Source organism: Chrysemys picta, chromosome 17, assembly GCF_011386835.1.
Source record: "Chrysemys picta bellii isolate R12L10 chromosome 17, ASM1138683v2, whole genome shotgun sequence".
Lineage (NCBI taxonomy): Eukaryota > Metazoa > Chordata > Testudines > Emydidae > Chrysemys > Chrysemys picta.
Window position 1 is genome coordinate 7,812,477 of NC_088807.1, and position 14,528 is coordinate 7,827,004.

The 14,528-nt window shown below is 47.4% G+C and overlaps 1 protein-coding gene across 1 annotated transcript; it reads right to left on the reverse strand.

Annotated features, from left to right (window-relative positions):
- Window positions 1-1,690: 1,690 nt before the first annotated feature.
- On the reverse strand, window positions 1,691-7,463 carry LOC135976151 (protein maestro-like). Its single transcript, XM_065570724.1, has 7 exons — window positions 7,321-7,463; window positions 5,943-6,125; window positions 4,908-5,063; window positions 4,271-4,405; window positions 3,895-3,997; window positions 2,767-2,832; window positions 1,691-1,938 (listed from the first exon to the last, which is right to left on the reverse strand). Exons 1-7 carry the CDS (start codon window positions 7,450-7,452, stop codon window positions 1,841-1,843), a joined length of 873 nt encoding a protein of 290 aa, XP_065426796.1. The 5' UTR covers window positions 7,453-7,463; the 3' UTR covers window positions 1,691-1,840.
- Window positions 7,464-14,528: the final 7,065 nt, after the last annotated feature.

Here is a 14,528-nt window from a genome sequence, read left to right on the forward strand (position 1 = left end):
TAAGTTCTCAAAGGTCTCGAGAAAGGCATCGTCGAGCTGTTGAGAGATTTTCAGACAAAAAACAGTGTAAGCACCCCACTGCTTTTTTTTAGATTTATGCAATGCCAGGTCGATTCCTAACCCCATTACGCCCCCATGATCAGCCGTCGCTTCTTAATCATTCACTTACCTGAGCGACGTCTTTCCCGTTCACCTTGTCCGCTGGTGACTCCCCCAAGCCATGATCCTCTTCCAACTTTAGCGGGGTGGACAATGAGAGGCCGTCACACTCATTGGGGTGCCTCACGAAGGTTTGGGTTTTGGGGTCGGGTTCCAAGGTATCTATCAATGGTGGAGTCAAAGGGCCCTCCTTGGAACTGTCACTGCTGTAGCACTTTCTCCATACAAGTCCAAAGGTCCTCGGGGCTAAAACAAAGCCTGAAGTTCTCACGGGGGTGGTAGAGGAGTCCACGTTTCCTCTCAGCCTTTCCACAATTTCTAAAACATGTCTTCTTGGTAAGAGATTGCCTCCTCTGCCCGGTACTGGGACTTATGGGGTGATGGTTCTGCACTCTGATTGGCAGAGGGCGTTGGGAGGAGTCCTTAGAGGGGTCACATGACCCTCTTCTGGGCGGTTCACCCCATCCAAGAACCTGGCCTATTTTGGCCAAATCTCCTCTTGGGGCGGTCCTCTGCAGCCAAAACCCATCGCAACTGGTAAAGGGTGGTGGGAGGAGTTCTTAGAGGGGTCACACGAAACACTTCCGGATGGGTCACCCCACCCCAGAATTCCCCCCAGTTGGTCAAATCTCTTGGGGTGGTCCCCAGCGGCTGTAACCCCTCCTGATTTGGAAGAGGGCGGTGGCAGGAGTTCTTAGAAGGGTCACACAAACCATTTCCAGACAGGTCACCCTGCCCCGGAACTCCCCTTGATTGGTCAAATCTTCTCTTGGGGCATTCCTATCAGTGTGAAACCCATCCTCATTGGTAGAGGACAGTGGGAGGAGTTCTTAGAGGGGTCACATGAACCATTTCCAGACAGGTCACCCCGCCCTGGAACTCCCCCCAGTTGGTCAAATCTCTTGGGGTGGTCCCCACAGGCTGAAACCCCTCCTGACTTGGAAGAGGGCGGTGGCAGGAGTTCTTAGAAGGGTCACACAAACCATTTCCAGACAGTTCACCCTGACCCGGCACTCCCCTGGATTGTTCAAATCTTCTCTCAGGGCGTTCCTATCAGGGTGAAACCCATCCTGATTGGTAGAGGACAGTGGGAGGAGTTCTTAGAGGGTCACATGAACCATTTCCAGACAGGTCACCCCGCCCTGGAACTCCCCCCAGTTGGTCAAATCTCTTGGGGTGGTCCCCAGTGGCTGAAACCCCTCCTGATTGGTAGAGGGCGGTGGCAGGAGTTTTTAGAAGGGTCACACAAACCATTTCCAGACAGGTCACCCTGCCCCAGAACTCCCCTTGATTGGACAAATCTTCTCTCAGGGCGTTCCTATCAGGGTGAAACCCATCCTGATTGGTAGAGGACAGTGGGAGGAGTTCTTAGAGGGGTCACATGAACCATTTCCAGACAGGGCACCCCACCCTGGAACTCCCCGCAGTTGGTCAAATCTCCTCTCGGGGTGGTCCCCAGTGGCTGAAACCCCTCCTGATTGGTAGAGGGTAGTGGGAGGAGTTCTTAGAGGGGCACATGACACATCTTGCTTCTGGTTATGTGTCCGCCTTGACCCCAGAAGTAATACCCCATGGGTGTGGGACTTCTGGTGACGGGTGGGCAAGGGGTGGGTTAACATTTGATTGACAGTAGGGCCTTTATACTACTGGAGCGCCTTCTTCTGTTTGTCTCCGTGCCGCTTCATTCCCCAATCACTCGGCCAGAACGGATGTCACTTATGATCTCAGTTGCCACCAGCTGGACAGTGGGACTTGGGTCTTTCTGTAGGACCTGGAGAGCTGAAATTACAGAGGACAACACGTTAGTGAACAGACTGTCAAATCACAGCTAAGTGTGATCACAGAACCTTGAACTACCTGAGCAGAATGATCAAAAAAATGTGAGACTGGGCTCAGTCCTTCTGTTTGGATGGAAAATACATGAGAGATGAATATGCCTCACTTTTCATATAGTCACCTCTGCCTGAAATAGCTGGAGACTTATTACCTCTGAATATCACACTACAGCAGCTCTCCAATACAAACAAAGCTTTAGGTTCCTCCACTGGGTCCCTTCCATGCTCTCAACTAGGGGGAGACCCTGACTCTACCAGAAAGTCATCCACTCTGCTGTAAATGGAAGAAGGCCCATTGTTTCAATAGCTTCCACTTTTAAGTTTATTTTCCATCTCTATTCAGGACACACTGCCTGAGCTCAACTAAACCTGGAATTTAACAGAGGCCAGGTCCAAGCTGGTTTAGGCAGGATACAGGGCACCTACTGGAAGAAAAAATGCTGGTGGGAAATTTGAGGTAGCAGAAAGTGACGACAACTTCTTCTCACCTGGGGAGTCCACAGAGAGCCAATAAAGCCCAAAGAGTGGATAGCACTGGCTGTGGAGGGGGCATTGCCAGGACCACCAGGAGATGTACTGACTCATATCACACCTTCTGCAGCTTCCTCCTTTAGGGAAAATTAAAGCGGACTTTCTACTGGGCAAGAGTGAATTTGTCCTTTGCTGTGGGGCTGATGCACTTTGCACCAGTGGTATCGGTTACTGCTGCTTGCCAGCTAAATTCCTTTAGAACTCACTAATGAACAGGACTTCAGCTGTATTTATTACTTACACATCAGCAGATATTCCAGGTCCAGCCATTCCATACGCTGCCTGTCTGTGTGTTCCAGGATGATGCCTAAATACACAATGTAAAATAAATAACAACAACAATAATAAAACCTTCCCTTGTTGAGTGCAAAGTGATATTAGCAGCCCCTAGACAGGTCTTTGGCATCTCCTACTGTGGGCCTAAAGGTGAGCTGTGGGCAAGAGGATGCTAGAGCAGTTTAGAGTCCACACTGAAGAGAATGAGAGAGACATTTTTTAAAAAGAATGTTTCCATAAAACCCATTTGCTTGAAACAGTCTGTGTTCCTCTTGCCACTGCTGTCAGTTATTGGAGACATACTAAGATAGTGTCTTGGTCTAGTGATCTGTGCAAAGGACTGGGGCCAGGAATAAGTGAGTTCTAAGCAGGGATCTCACAAGGTGACTGATAGGTGAGACGTAGGCCACAATGCCTGCCTGTTTCACATGGGTGTGCTAGGGTGAAGAGGGCACAGGGCCAAAGAGGAGGAACCTAATGCTTCCTTGACAAGGTGGTGTGGCCAGGAACCTGAAACAGCAGGTGCTATGGGGAGGTGGGCTGCATGCCTCCCAATGATGAAGTAGCAGTGAGGAGCACTGAACAACACTGTGGGTAGGTCTGCACTTTGATCTAGGGGTATCTCTCCCAGTTCAATGGGATCTGCCCACACTGGCTCTGACAGCGATAGCATGCTAACATTAGAATGTAGCTAAGGCAGCACGAGCAGTGGGAGGAGCTAGCCACCTTGAGAATAGACTTTGGGGTTTGGATGGGATCATACTTGGGGTGGTTAAACCTCCTGCTGCTCCTGCCATCGCAGCTACTCTCTATTTTTAGCACGCAGGACCAGCTCAAAGTGTAACCATGCCCTACGTGACAATGTCCCTGCCTCTACTACTAAATGACTGCACCGTGCTTTCCCTGCAATGATCCCGAAGCACTTGATAGCAACTAATCCACCACACTGGAGAGGTAGGGATATTAACATCTCCATCTATGGATGGGAAGCTGAGGCACAGAGAGATTAATGGCAGTTCAGGGCTGCACTCTGGGATTGTTTCTGTCTCCCTCAATGGAAGTACCCAAAGGGACACTGGGCATCATCTCTCACCAGCTAAGTTGGCTGCAACTGCCCGGATCTCTTCCCAGCTGCTATTGAAGTACGTGATGGTGGTTTGGTACAATTTCTCCAGCAGCTCTGCATTCTCTTTGGCCTAGAGGAAATCAGGGACACATGAGCTCTCTCTGGCTAGAAGTGCCCTTTGACTGCCAGCACACGCTTTTACGAACCACAGGTAAATCAGAGAGAGAACAGGTGGCTGGGTAGAAGTGGGAACAATGGGAATCTGTGGCAGATTTACATTTCCCATCACCCTCAGTCATATATCCCACTCTTACAGTTACTTACATTATCCATCACACATCCCCCCCCACCTCTACACCACCACTCCAGTCAATAATCTCAGGCAGTTCAACAGCTCACTCACAAGGTGTCTGCAAATGTCCACCTGGAGCTCTTCAGGCTTCAGCTCGGCTGTGCCACCAAGGTGCTCATTAATTGCACTTCGGAGTCTCTTCAGTTCCAAAAACGGTAAACAGAGGTGAAACGTAGCTCTGCATTCCTGAAAAAGAGTGTCACACCATTGAATTGTTCCCTACCGAGTGCTATGTTCATTCAAAGGGAACTCATCTGCGTGCCTGCTCATCTATTCCAGGATGAAAAAAAGGGATTCATCTGGATGTAATTGGCAGAAAACATGCAGGAATGACTAATAGACGGGAGAGCTTCAACTGAAACCTGGAGGTAGCATCAATGTCTTTTGGGAACAGATATACCGATGAAAGCTGCAGCACCAGGCATAGCTGTGGTCTCTCTGTTCTGGGGAGGCAGGGGTCTGGGGTGCAGAGACAGACAGGAACAGAGACCTGTTGGGGTCAGACCCATGACCTCTCCTGGATTCTGGTGAGGCAGCCATGGACCAACCTGGCTGGAACTGACACAGCAGGAAGGCAATGAACTGAGGGGAGAATTTGGGCCTCCACAACAGGCAGGAATAGCAGAGCTCCCCTGGCATTGGGAGGAAGATTCCTTTTGCTTAGTAAATAAGTCACTGTCGGTCTTACCTTTGAAACCTCAGGGTTCGGGTCTTGCAGGTGCAGCAGAAGTGTGACCCAGCTCTTTTTAACCTGGTCGGCGAAATAGGTCTTCCATTTTCTCTTTGTCAGCCGGGCCAGGATGCCAAATAGGACAAAGGCCATGAAGCGAAGAGCATCATCCTCCTACAGCCAAGAAAGCCCCGCAAGTTAGTAACTAAGAGACAATCACATCATGCACTTTGCACAGCCATCTCTTCTACGCTAAAGTAGAGTGATTCCAACTACAGCTAGTCGGAAAAAAGGTAATTAACCAATTTTTTGTTCAAATTTGCTGATTCATCAAAATATTTTAGAGACAGTTCAGTTTTGATGAAATTCCTCTGGAAGCCACTTTCCAGTGCACCCATCCAGTTCTGTAGCAGCCAATCTAGCAGGCTGAATGGGATCGTGGGCTTCCAGGCCCCCAGCTTCTGGGACCCTGGGAGTCCTGGCTCTCAAATTTGCAACTCCCTGGCACCTCTAGCTCCCAGAGTTTCCTGGGTTCCCAGCACTGGGATAGTCTGAGAGCAGACTGCCCTGGGCCAAGGCTTCCAATAGAGCTAGGTTGAGAATAGTAATTCTGTTTCACAAAGAGTTTTGAACTTTGGGGAGAGGGGTTCCCACAAATAGGAACAAAACCCAAATTTGAAATCTCTAAATTCTGTGCAAAACAGAATGATCATTCCAACCCTCTCACATAAAAATGGTATAGAACAGGCCCAACACTCTCTATTGTACTCTGTAACCCCCATTTCATGGTTATCTAGCTACCTAATCTAGTATTCAGACTTTCTTTGAGGTTCTCAGTGGCAATAAAGAAGAATAGAAGGGTGAGACTGTGGGAGCAGGGATGTCATCCCCATCCTCCTAATGTTCTCCTCCTCCGTAAAACACCTCTCTTCCCTGGGGCCTAAAATCTCTTCACTCCGACATGAGCAATGCCCAGGGAGTCCACATCACGCATTGTAAATGGAGTCTAATCAAGATCGGTTGAACTGGGGTTGGAGAGATCTGTTCACATACATCATCAAAGTAAGTCCGGATCTGTTGGGTGAGGTCTTTGAAGGAAGAACCTATGTCCTTCTCTTTCAGCTCCTTCAGGACTTTGGCCAGTGCTTTCATGCTCTCGCCAATGACTTCCGAACTGAAAATGTCATGTAAGGCCCCGATCAGTATGTCCAGAAGAAACTTCTTGTACTTTTTCACCTGTACAAACATATGACATTAAAGAACACTTATCACTGATCACACTTCTAATAAGTTTTCTTTAGCAGTTATGAAGCTGTGGGAATTTCATCAATTCCTCCGGAAGCCAGGTAGGGGTCTCCCCCCCAGAGACCTATAGCTATATTTCAGACCAGGTGCTAGCTACAATGAGCCCAACTTGGTGCCATAATACACCTGTGTAATCCTATTATTAGATTCCTAGTTACTTAGATTCCAAGGCCAAAAGGGACCATTGTGATTATCCGGTCTGACCTCCTGCATAACATACAACTTCCTCGAAATAGTCTCTGTTTGAACTAGAGTGTATCTTTTAGAAAAACATCCAATCTTGATTTTAAAATTGCTAGTGACAGAGAATCCACCACCACCTTTGGTAAATTGTTCCAATGGTTAATTAAAATCACCATTAAAAATGTATGCCTTATTTCCAGTCTGAATTAGCCTAGCTTCATTTTTCCCCATTGAATCTTGTTATACCTTTGTTTGCTAATGTGAAGAACCCATTATCAAAATTTATTCCCCATGTGAATAGTTATAGACTGTCCTCAAGTCACTCCTTAACCTTCTCTTTGTAAAGCTAAATCGATTGAGCTCCTTGAGTCTATCACTAAAGGGATATTTTCCAATCCTTTGATAATTCTTGCGACTCTTCTCTGAATCCTCTCTAATTTATCAGCATCCTTCGTGAATTGTGGATACCTGATCTGGACACAGTATTCCAGCAGTGCTCACATGAGTGCCATATTCAGAGGGAAAATAACTTCTTTACTCTTCTTCAAGATTCCTCTGTTTATACCTCCAAGGATCATTTCAGCCCTTTTGGCCACAACTTCATATTGGGAGCTTATGTTCAACTGATTATCTGGCAGGACTCAAGTTTTTTTCAGCATCATTGCTTCCTGGGATAGAGTCTCTCATCCTGTAAGTATGGCCTGCATTTTTTGTTCCCAGATGTATACATTTACATATGGTCATATTAAAGTGCACATGGTTGACTTATGCCCAGCTTATCAAAGGATCCAGCTTACTCTATGTTTACTGCAAAGAGGTTACTAGGGTATAGGAGAGAGCAGAATTTGGCCTAGTGCATTTTGTGCAGCCTCTGGAAACTCTGAACAACTCTCTCTCTTGGTTTCTCTAGTTATGCTGCATTCTATTCAGTAATCTCTCTTACCTTCTCAGGCGCCCCATAGACTAAATTTCCCAGGCCTCTCACAGCCATCTGGCGGACAATGCTGTTCCTATCATGGGACCTTTCTTCCAAGATGCTCAAGACAGACTTAAGGAACTTCTTCTCCCTGAGCATGGGGTCAGTCATTAGCTGAAATAAAATCAACATGTCCATTAGCCCCAATATAATCATTAAGATTGGCAATATAATTTGAGCAGACATGGAATACACTAAAAACAACAAGGAGTCCTCCTACAGCCACAGTCTTGTGGATACAGACTAATATGGCTCCCCCTCTGATACTTGGCACATAAGACACTGTAACTTTATTATTCCACACAAATGAGAAATGTCTTAAAACATGGAGCTTTCCTTTTGGGCACTACAATAGGGATCCACTCACCTCTTGAGAGCCTCTTAGTGGCTGGGTCTGGTACCACAGTCCTTTTCTCACCCCTGGCGCACCCTGCCAGCCGACCTCAGTGAGTCTTCTGTGGCTCAGGCCTTTGGCTGCGTCCCAAAGTCCAAATGAACCCCTTTTGGGGTAGTCAAGAACAATCCCATTGCCCTCACTAGGGTCTCCAGCCCCAACTCTGGGTTCTTGAAATTCTGCCCTTTGTTCAAGCTCTCCATAAGCATTGTCCCCTCCGTGGGGCTTATGCCACTGTAGATGGTAGGGGAACCAGGGCCTGCCCATAACTCTGGGTTCCAAACCATGGACCCTGGAAACAGTAGCTAGGCACTGCTTGATTTCAGTTCATTTTTGCTTCTTCCTACCGGCCACTTTTAGCTTCACCCTCACCTCCAGGTTAAAGTTCTTAGGGACCCTCTTCCTGCAAATCCAGCTTAAGCAAATGCTGCCAGAATCAAACTCTGGCTATCCCCTGAATTTCTGTGGCCAGAGAGCAGCCCCCTTTCTTGCCCCTCCAGGTCCTGCCAGGAACTGACCTGCTAAGGTCCTGCAGCTCCTTTGAGCTGAGCCTGATGGGCTCTGATTGGCTGCTTTCATGAGTCCTCTCTAGTCAGACCCAGATTTGTGGCTGTGTTCCTGGGGCAGGGGGTAGTAGGACCACGGGGCCTCTTGTAAGGAGCCTCAAAGCCCAGGTACAGCCCATCACAGGCACAGATCGATTGTTTTTCTTAGAACCAGATGAGCCCCTAAGATAGTTGCTTAGCATAAGTGGGAAATCTGATGCAGATGTTAGAGGAAGGCTGTGGAAAGGGCGGATGGTCCAGCTGTTATCACACTAGCCCAGGACTTAGGAGACCCAGGTTCAATTTCCTGCTCCCTCAAAGACCTTGGGCAAGTCACTTAGCCCTTCTGTGCATCAGCTCCCTGCCTGTAAAATAGGAATTATTGTGCTTCCCTACCTCCCAGGAGTGTCGTGGGGATACAGACATTAAAGAGTTTTGAGGTACTCAGATACTACAGTAATGAGAACCTAAGATAGATGTGAATGTATTTGTATGTTGCTTGTTTTATAGTATTAGGACACTAGGTTCATTCAGAAGATCTGCTGAGCTAAACCAAAATCAGGAGCTGTTGGTTAGTATCAGCACTAGGACTTGGCAGAAAAGGTCCAGGAATTCAAACTCTGTCTGTATCTCTCTCAGCCAGCACCACTGGTTGTATAGCTAGCATAGGCAATGACAGCAATAAAAATATCCGAGAGAGAATGACTCAGAAAGGTGTAATGAAATTCCTTGTGAGGTTTCCATATAAAGGAGGACCCATTCTACTATCTAAAATGACAATTACTCCTATGAACTGAACTGTACAACTCCCGAAAGAAAGGCAAACATGAGACAACAGTCTAATGGTGAAACTGCTCTTCAGAGCCCTGTGTCTTACCTGGGCAAGGAAAGCTGTGCTGGTGACTCGGAGGTTTTCTGTTGGAGAATTCACCCAGGGGAGGAGGCTCTGTAAGATCTCAGGTGTTATTAGTTCAGCTCTTAGCAGAGCACTGGAAGACAAAATAAACCGCTTATGGGGTAGATCGCACACTTCAAAAACTCAGCTGCTCTGAGCATACAGCACTGATATCTATGAATGGGAGCTGTGTGTTTCCACCCAGGGCACCCCCCACAAAGCTATAAACTGGAGGTTCCCTCTCAGCCACTCTATTTGCTACTGATTCCCAAGGATAAAATCATGCCTCCTAGATCTCTTACCTCACCAGCAGACACACTCCCTCATGGTGAGTCTTGGGGTTTTCAAGCAGACTCTGTGTTCTCTGCTCCCTGAGCGCTCTCCCCAGTCTCTCATTCCCAGCTTTGAAAAGCACAGCCTCTAATGCTTGGATAGAAAGCCTGGGGAAAGAGAGGCACAGAACTGCAGCAATCAGTAGGAAGGTGCAGCCTGAACAGAGCGAGGAAGCCCCGGTTACTTGTCAGGTCTGCTGTTCATCGACAGTTCATCCATTGGCAATATCCTGGACACCAGTGTCCCTGGAAGGACTTGATGCCGGGAGGTAAGTTTCAGTCTCATACATCTCATATGACTAGTTTTGCTAGGGACAAAATTTTGCAGTCATTGTTCCCTTTCTGCAAGGAGTCTGGGCACTAGCAGAGTACAATGATATGGAAAAGATACATGATCAGGACCCAAACACTGGGGGCATAGAGTGTGGTGATCACTAATGGACATTTATGATGTGACAGAGAGCTGAGGGTTTGCACTTGAATCAGCACTCTGGTCACTATTAGTACTAATTTGGTTCCTCACAGAAGGCCTAATTGGACAGAGGTGTACCTGATTACGAGGTCAGATTGGGGCTGGTGAGTCAAGGAACCAATCATTCCATTAACAGGGAAACTGTATAAAAGGACATGGGCAGGAGCTCTTTGAGGGGAACAGACAGAGAAAGAAACTTGGGTGACCAGATGTCCCGATATTTGGGGCTTTATCTTATACGGGTACCTGTTACCCCCCACCCCCTGTCCTGATTTTTCACACTTGCTGTCTGGTCACGCTAGGAGAAACAGAAAGACAAAAAGCTAGGAGAGCCTGACAAAGTGAGGTCTCTGACTGGAAACACCTTAGCCCCCACTTTTGGAGAAGAGTTTAGAAAGTTGAGATACAATATAAAGGTGCTATGTATTGGTAGGGGGATTAAATAGACTATATGTTGGTGCTTACAAGCAAGAAAGTCTCAACGCGGTCTGTGTTTGTGGAAGATGTGGGGGTGCAACACCCCTCTCTGTCACAGCTGGGGGCTCATCAGGGATTTCCCTGTTATCTATGCAAATGGAGAGCCTGTTGGAGAAGCCGGTGTAGAGGTTTTGGCAGTCCGGGTGATGGAGGGAACACTGAAATGGATGGTGAAGCAGCAAAGAGAAGTGTAGAACAGGGGTTCTCAACCTTTCTGTTTCTGAGCCTCTCCCCACCCTCAACATGCTACAAATACTCCATGGCCCAGTTCCAGGCCTCTGCCCTGCCAGGCATCAGAGCTTGGGGCTCCTGGCTCTGGTTTTCAATCTCATGGGGTGCAGAGGTTCGGGGCTTTAGTGCAGGTGCTGGGCCTCAGGGCTCCAGCGTAGCTGGGCTCAGAGCTTCAGCTTTCTGCCCTAAGCCCCAGCTAGTCTAATGCCAGCCCTGCTTAGTGGACTCCCTAAAACCGGCCTGGTTGAGAACTGCTGGTGTAGAAGACCCTACAGACCTTCTGACAATCCCACCATGCAGAAAAACAGCCTTTGCTTGCCTGGTAGATTTAACAGCAAAAGAGCCTTCAGGAATTTATACAGGAGCAAGCCCAGGTCTGGCAACAACTCCTCCAAAGTTTGGCCAGTCCTGTGGAAATGGAAACCAGGCACAGGAGATCAGACTCTGTAAAATGGGACCTGCGAACAACCCTGATGTGTTTTTGGTTACTCTTAAAGGAGCAGCAGTGAGACCTCATAGGGACAGAACAATGCGGGGCCTTCAACTGACACCCTATTTAACCGGGGAAGCACATATATGGGTCTTAGTGATTAGCAGGCAAGAGATTATGACATGATTAAGGCAGCCATGCTGGACTAGGTGGGGCCTGTTCACAGAAAAGTACTGCCAGAAATGGAGAGTTGAAAGATGGATTGAGGGATTATGCCTCTGTGCATTTGGACAGAAATTAAAAGATTGGGCCACTCATTGGTAAGGCCAGATACTCATACTGTGGGGGAGCTCATGGACTGCATGATTCTGGAAGTTTCTTCAGAGTCTCCCTGAGCATACCCGAGCATGGGTTACGTGGCGCCAGCCAGTTAATCTGGACCCCACAGTTAAAGTTACAGAGGAATTTGCAGAGGCGGCCATTCCCAGAGTGAGTCAGTGGTTTAAAGGACTAGATTTGAGAAGGACCAGAGTGCCTCCAGCTGGAAAGGGCAGCAAGAAGAAGAGGGAGGTGCCTCAAGGAACTGTAGTGGGAGCTTGTCCTACAGTGTGCTACCGACATAGACGTGAAGGACATCTAAAAAGAGACTGTCCTAAAATGGACTGTGGGTTTGCACAGTTTTGTGACTGGGATAAGACTCCCAGGCAGGGAAGAAAAAAGAAAGTACCTACCATATCGGTATGGGTAGGGAGGAGCCACCAAAGGGACTAATGGACACAGCTTCATCCTGTTTGTTAATCGGGCAGGAGTTAGTGAAACCCCACTGGAGACTTCCCAGAGGTAGGATCAAAACTGAATATGTACATGGGGACAATAAATTCTGCCCAATGGCAGAGGTGACTCTGGAAATCATGGGGAAGTTTAGGCAGAAACATGTAGGGGTAGTGGATGGATTGCCTCACTGCCTTCTACTGGGCATGGACTGGCATCCCTTTCTAACAGGGACACCAAGGCATGTATAGAGGCTCAGGAGGGTGGAAACAAAACCTGAAGGGCCAGGTAAAGAGGAAATATATGTAAAGGGGCTGGAGGAACCTAGACACGAAAGTACAAGCCACAGAGAAGGTGAGGATGCAGAAGTCCCCTGAGAGACAAGAGGGAAGAGAAAGAAAACAAAGGTCAAGAGTAAAGGTGACTTAAGATCATCCATTGGGGTCAAACAGTCATCAGAGCCCTTACCACCAGGATCTCAGGAGCGGGCATCCCGAGAACACTTCGGAGGGACTCAGCGCAGTCTGTGTTCATGGAAGAGGCCGGGGCACAGCATACCACCCCTCACATATAGGTACCTAAAATGGGCCTGCACATGGGCCAACAGCATGAGCAGAACACTTGTGTCTGCAGCGCCAGCAATCACATAGCTAGGTACCCATCCATGTGAACAAATTCAAGTTTTGTGGACAAAGCTTAGGCACCCATGTTTGAAAACCTGACTCACTGTGGCCACTACATAAGACCAGCCTTACTGGGTCAGTCCAATGGTCCATCTAGTCCAGTATACTGTCTTCCAACAGTGGTCAATGCCAGCTTCTTCGGAAGGAATGAACAGAACAGGGCAATCCTGAAGTGATCCAATCCCTGTTGTCCAGTCTCAGTTTCTGGAGGTCAGGCCTAGGGACACCCAGAGCTTGGGGTTGTATCCCTGACCATCTTGCCTAATAGCCATTGATGGACCTGTCCTCCAGAACTTATCTAATTCTTTTTTAACCCAGTTATACTTTTGGCCTTCACAACATCCCTTGGCAATGAGTTCCACAGGTTGACCGTGTGTTGTGTGAAGTAGTACTTATGTTTATTTTATAGCCACTGCCCATCCGTGAACAGAGTTTAGATCCTGGTTTCCTAGGAAAATTCAGAGACATTATAAAACCCTGAAGTCTGTAATTTGAGCACCTTGTTGGCACAGAATAAAGAAACACAACAATAATAGAAACTAATAATGTTGTGAGATTGGTGGGAAATGTACATTAATGGGCTATCAGAGCTGAAGTCAACTGATGACTCAGGAATCTCTTAGTGTTAACTGGCGAGGGGCACAGAGTGGGTGCCGAGTGGTCTGGTATGTACATTCTAGTTCACTAAAAGATTGCCATATGAGTCTCAAATAAAAGCCCATGTCACCAATATCATTGTGAAACACATGTACAGATGCGGTGTAAAGAGTCATGTGTATGCATTGAAAATTCCATTCTTATGATCTGTGTCTAGGGACTAGTCACCAGGAAAGGTGAAAAAATGGTTTTCTTTCAGGCAAGAAATGTTTATCCATCTGTTTCTTTATCTGTAAATTAAGCATGTAGGGTTCACATGCAGTTCAGAAGGACTGTGAGAACTTCAAAGAAAGAAAAGTAACAGGAAGTAGACAGGGGGTGGGGACCCAATTTTGGGGTACACATCAAAGGTGTGCTCTAGTATATTTGGGGGACAAAGAAGACACCCTGGCATCTTTCACTTAGGAAGTAGATGGACAGTGATATGGACAGCGGGGTTGCTATCAGGCGTGGTTGAGAACTTTGGGTGAGAAACATCTTTAGACATCCGAAGAAGTGGGCTGTAGTCCACGAAAGATTATGCTCTAATAAATTTGTTAGTCTCTAAGGTGCCACAAGTACTCCTGTTCTTCTTTTTGCGGATACAGACTAACATGGCTGCTACTATGAAACCTATCTTTAGACAGGAGGTTAAGCTGTTGGTTAAGTTTAGTCTCTAAGAGCATGTTATGATTTCATTTTACATGTAACCATTTTTTGCTCGCATTCTTACTCACTATCACTGGAATTTCTGTTCTTTGAATATCTCTGTTCTTGTTTGCACTATAAATATATCTAAGTGCTGTGTGTTTTGCCGTATAGTATAAGTAATAAAGTAGAGAGTCTAAAGTATAAGTAATAAACTGGTATGTACTGTTCCATTGGGAACAGCAGGCCTGGTAATTCTGTGGGTGTTCAGTGGAGAAAGGTCTGGACACTATATGGAACGGTCAGAAGACTCGGGGGTTGGTGTGTGCCTATCACTAACTTGTACAAAGAGTCTGAGGAGGCCTGGATGGCAGTGTTTGTTTTGCCAGAGCCTGGTCGTTTCAGGGAACTGACCCACGTCAGGCACAGACAAGACTTCCTCACTCTAAGGGCAGGCAATGGTAAGGTACCTCGTAACCCTGGGAACTCCTGGGGAGCGTCACACAACTCTATTGGAATTCTTTTTATTTCTCTCCCTTCCTTCTAATTACCGGCAAGGGTCGCCCTCAGTATGTTGTAGGTCTTCTCGGAATAGCATCCCGCTGCTTGTCCTGGGCAAAGGCATCTCTTGTCCTAGGGTTCGGCTGACCTGCTGCAGGAG

Excerpts from the sequence above, each read along its gene's own strand:
- LOC135976151 (XM_065570724.1), bottom strand. The coding sequence starts at position 7,452 with ATGCTCAGGGAGAAGAAGTTCCTTAAGTCTGTCTTGAGCATCTTGGAA. Across the intron at positions 3,998-4,270 it reads TGGACATTTGCAGACACCTT|GCCAAAGAGAATGCAGAGCT; the intron begins GTGAGTGAGCTG and ends GATTTCCTCTAG. Across the intron at positions 2,833-3,894 it reads AGTTGCAGCCAACTTAGCTG|GCATCATCCTGGAACACACA; the intron begins GTGAGAGATGAT and ends TTGTGTATTTAG.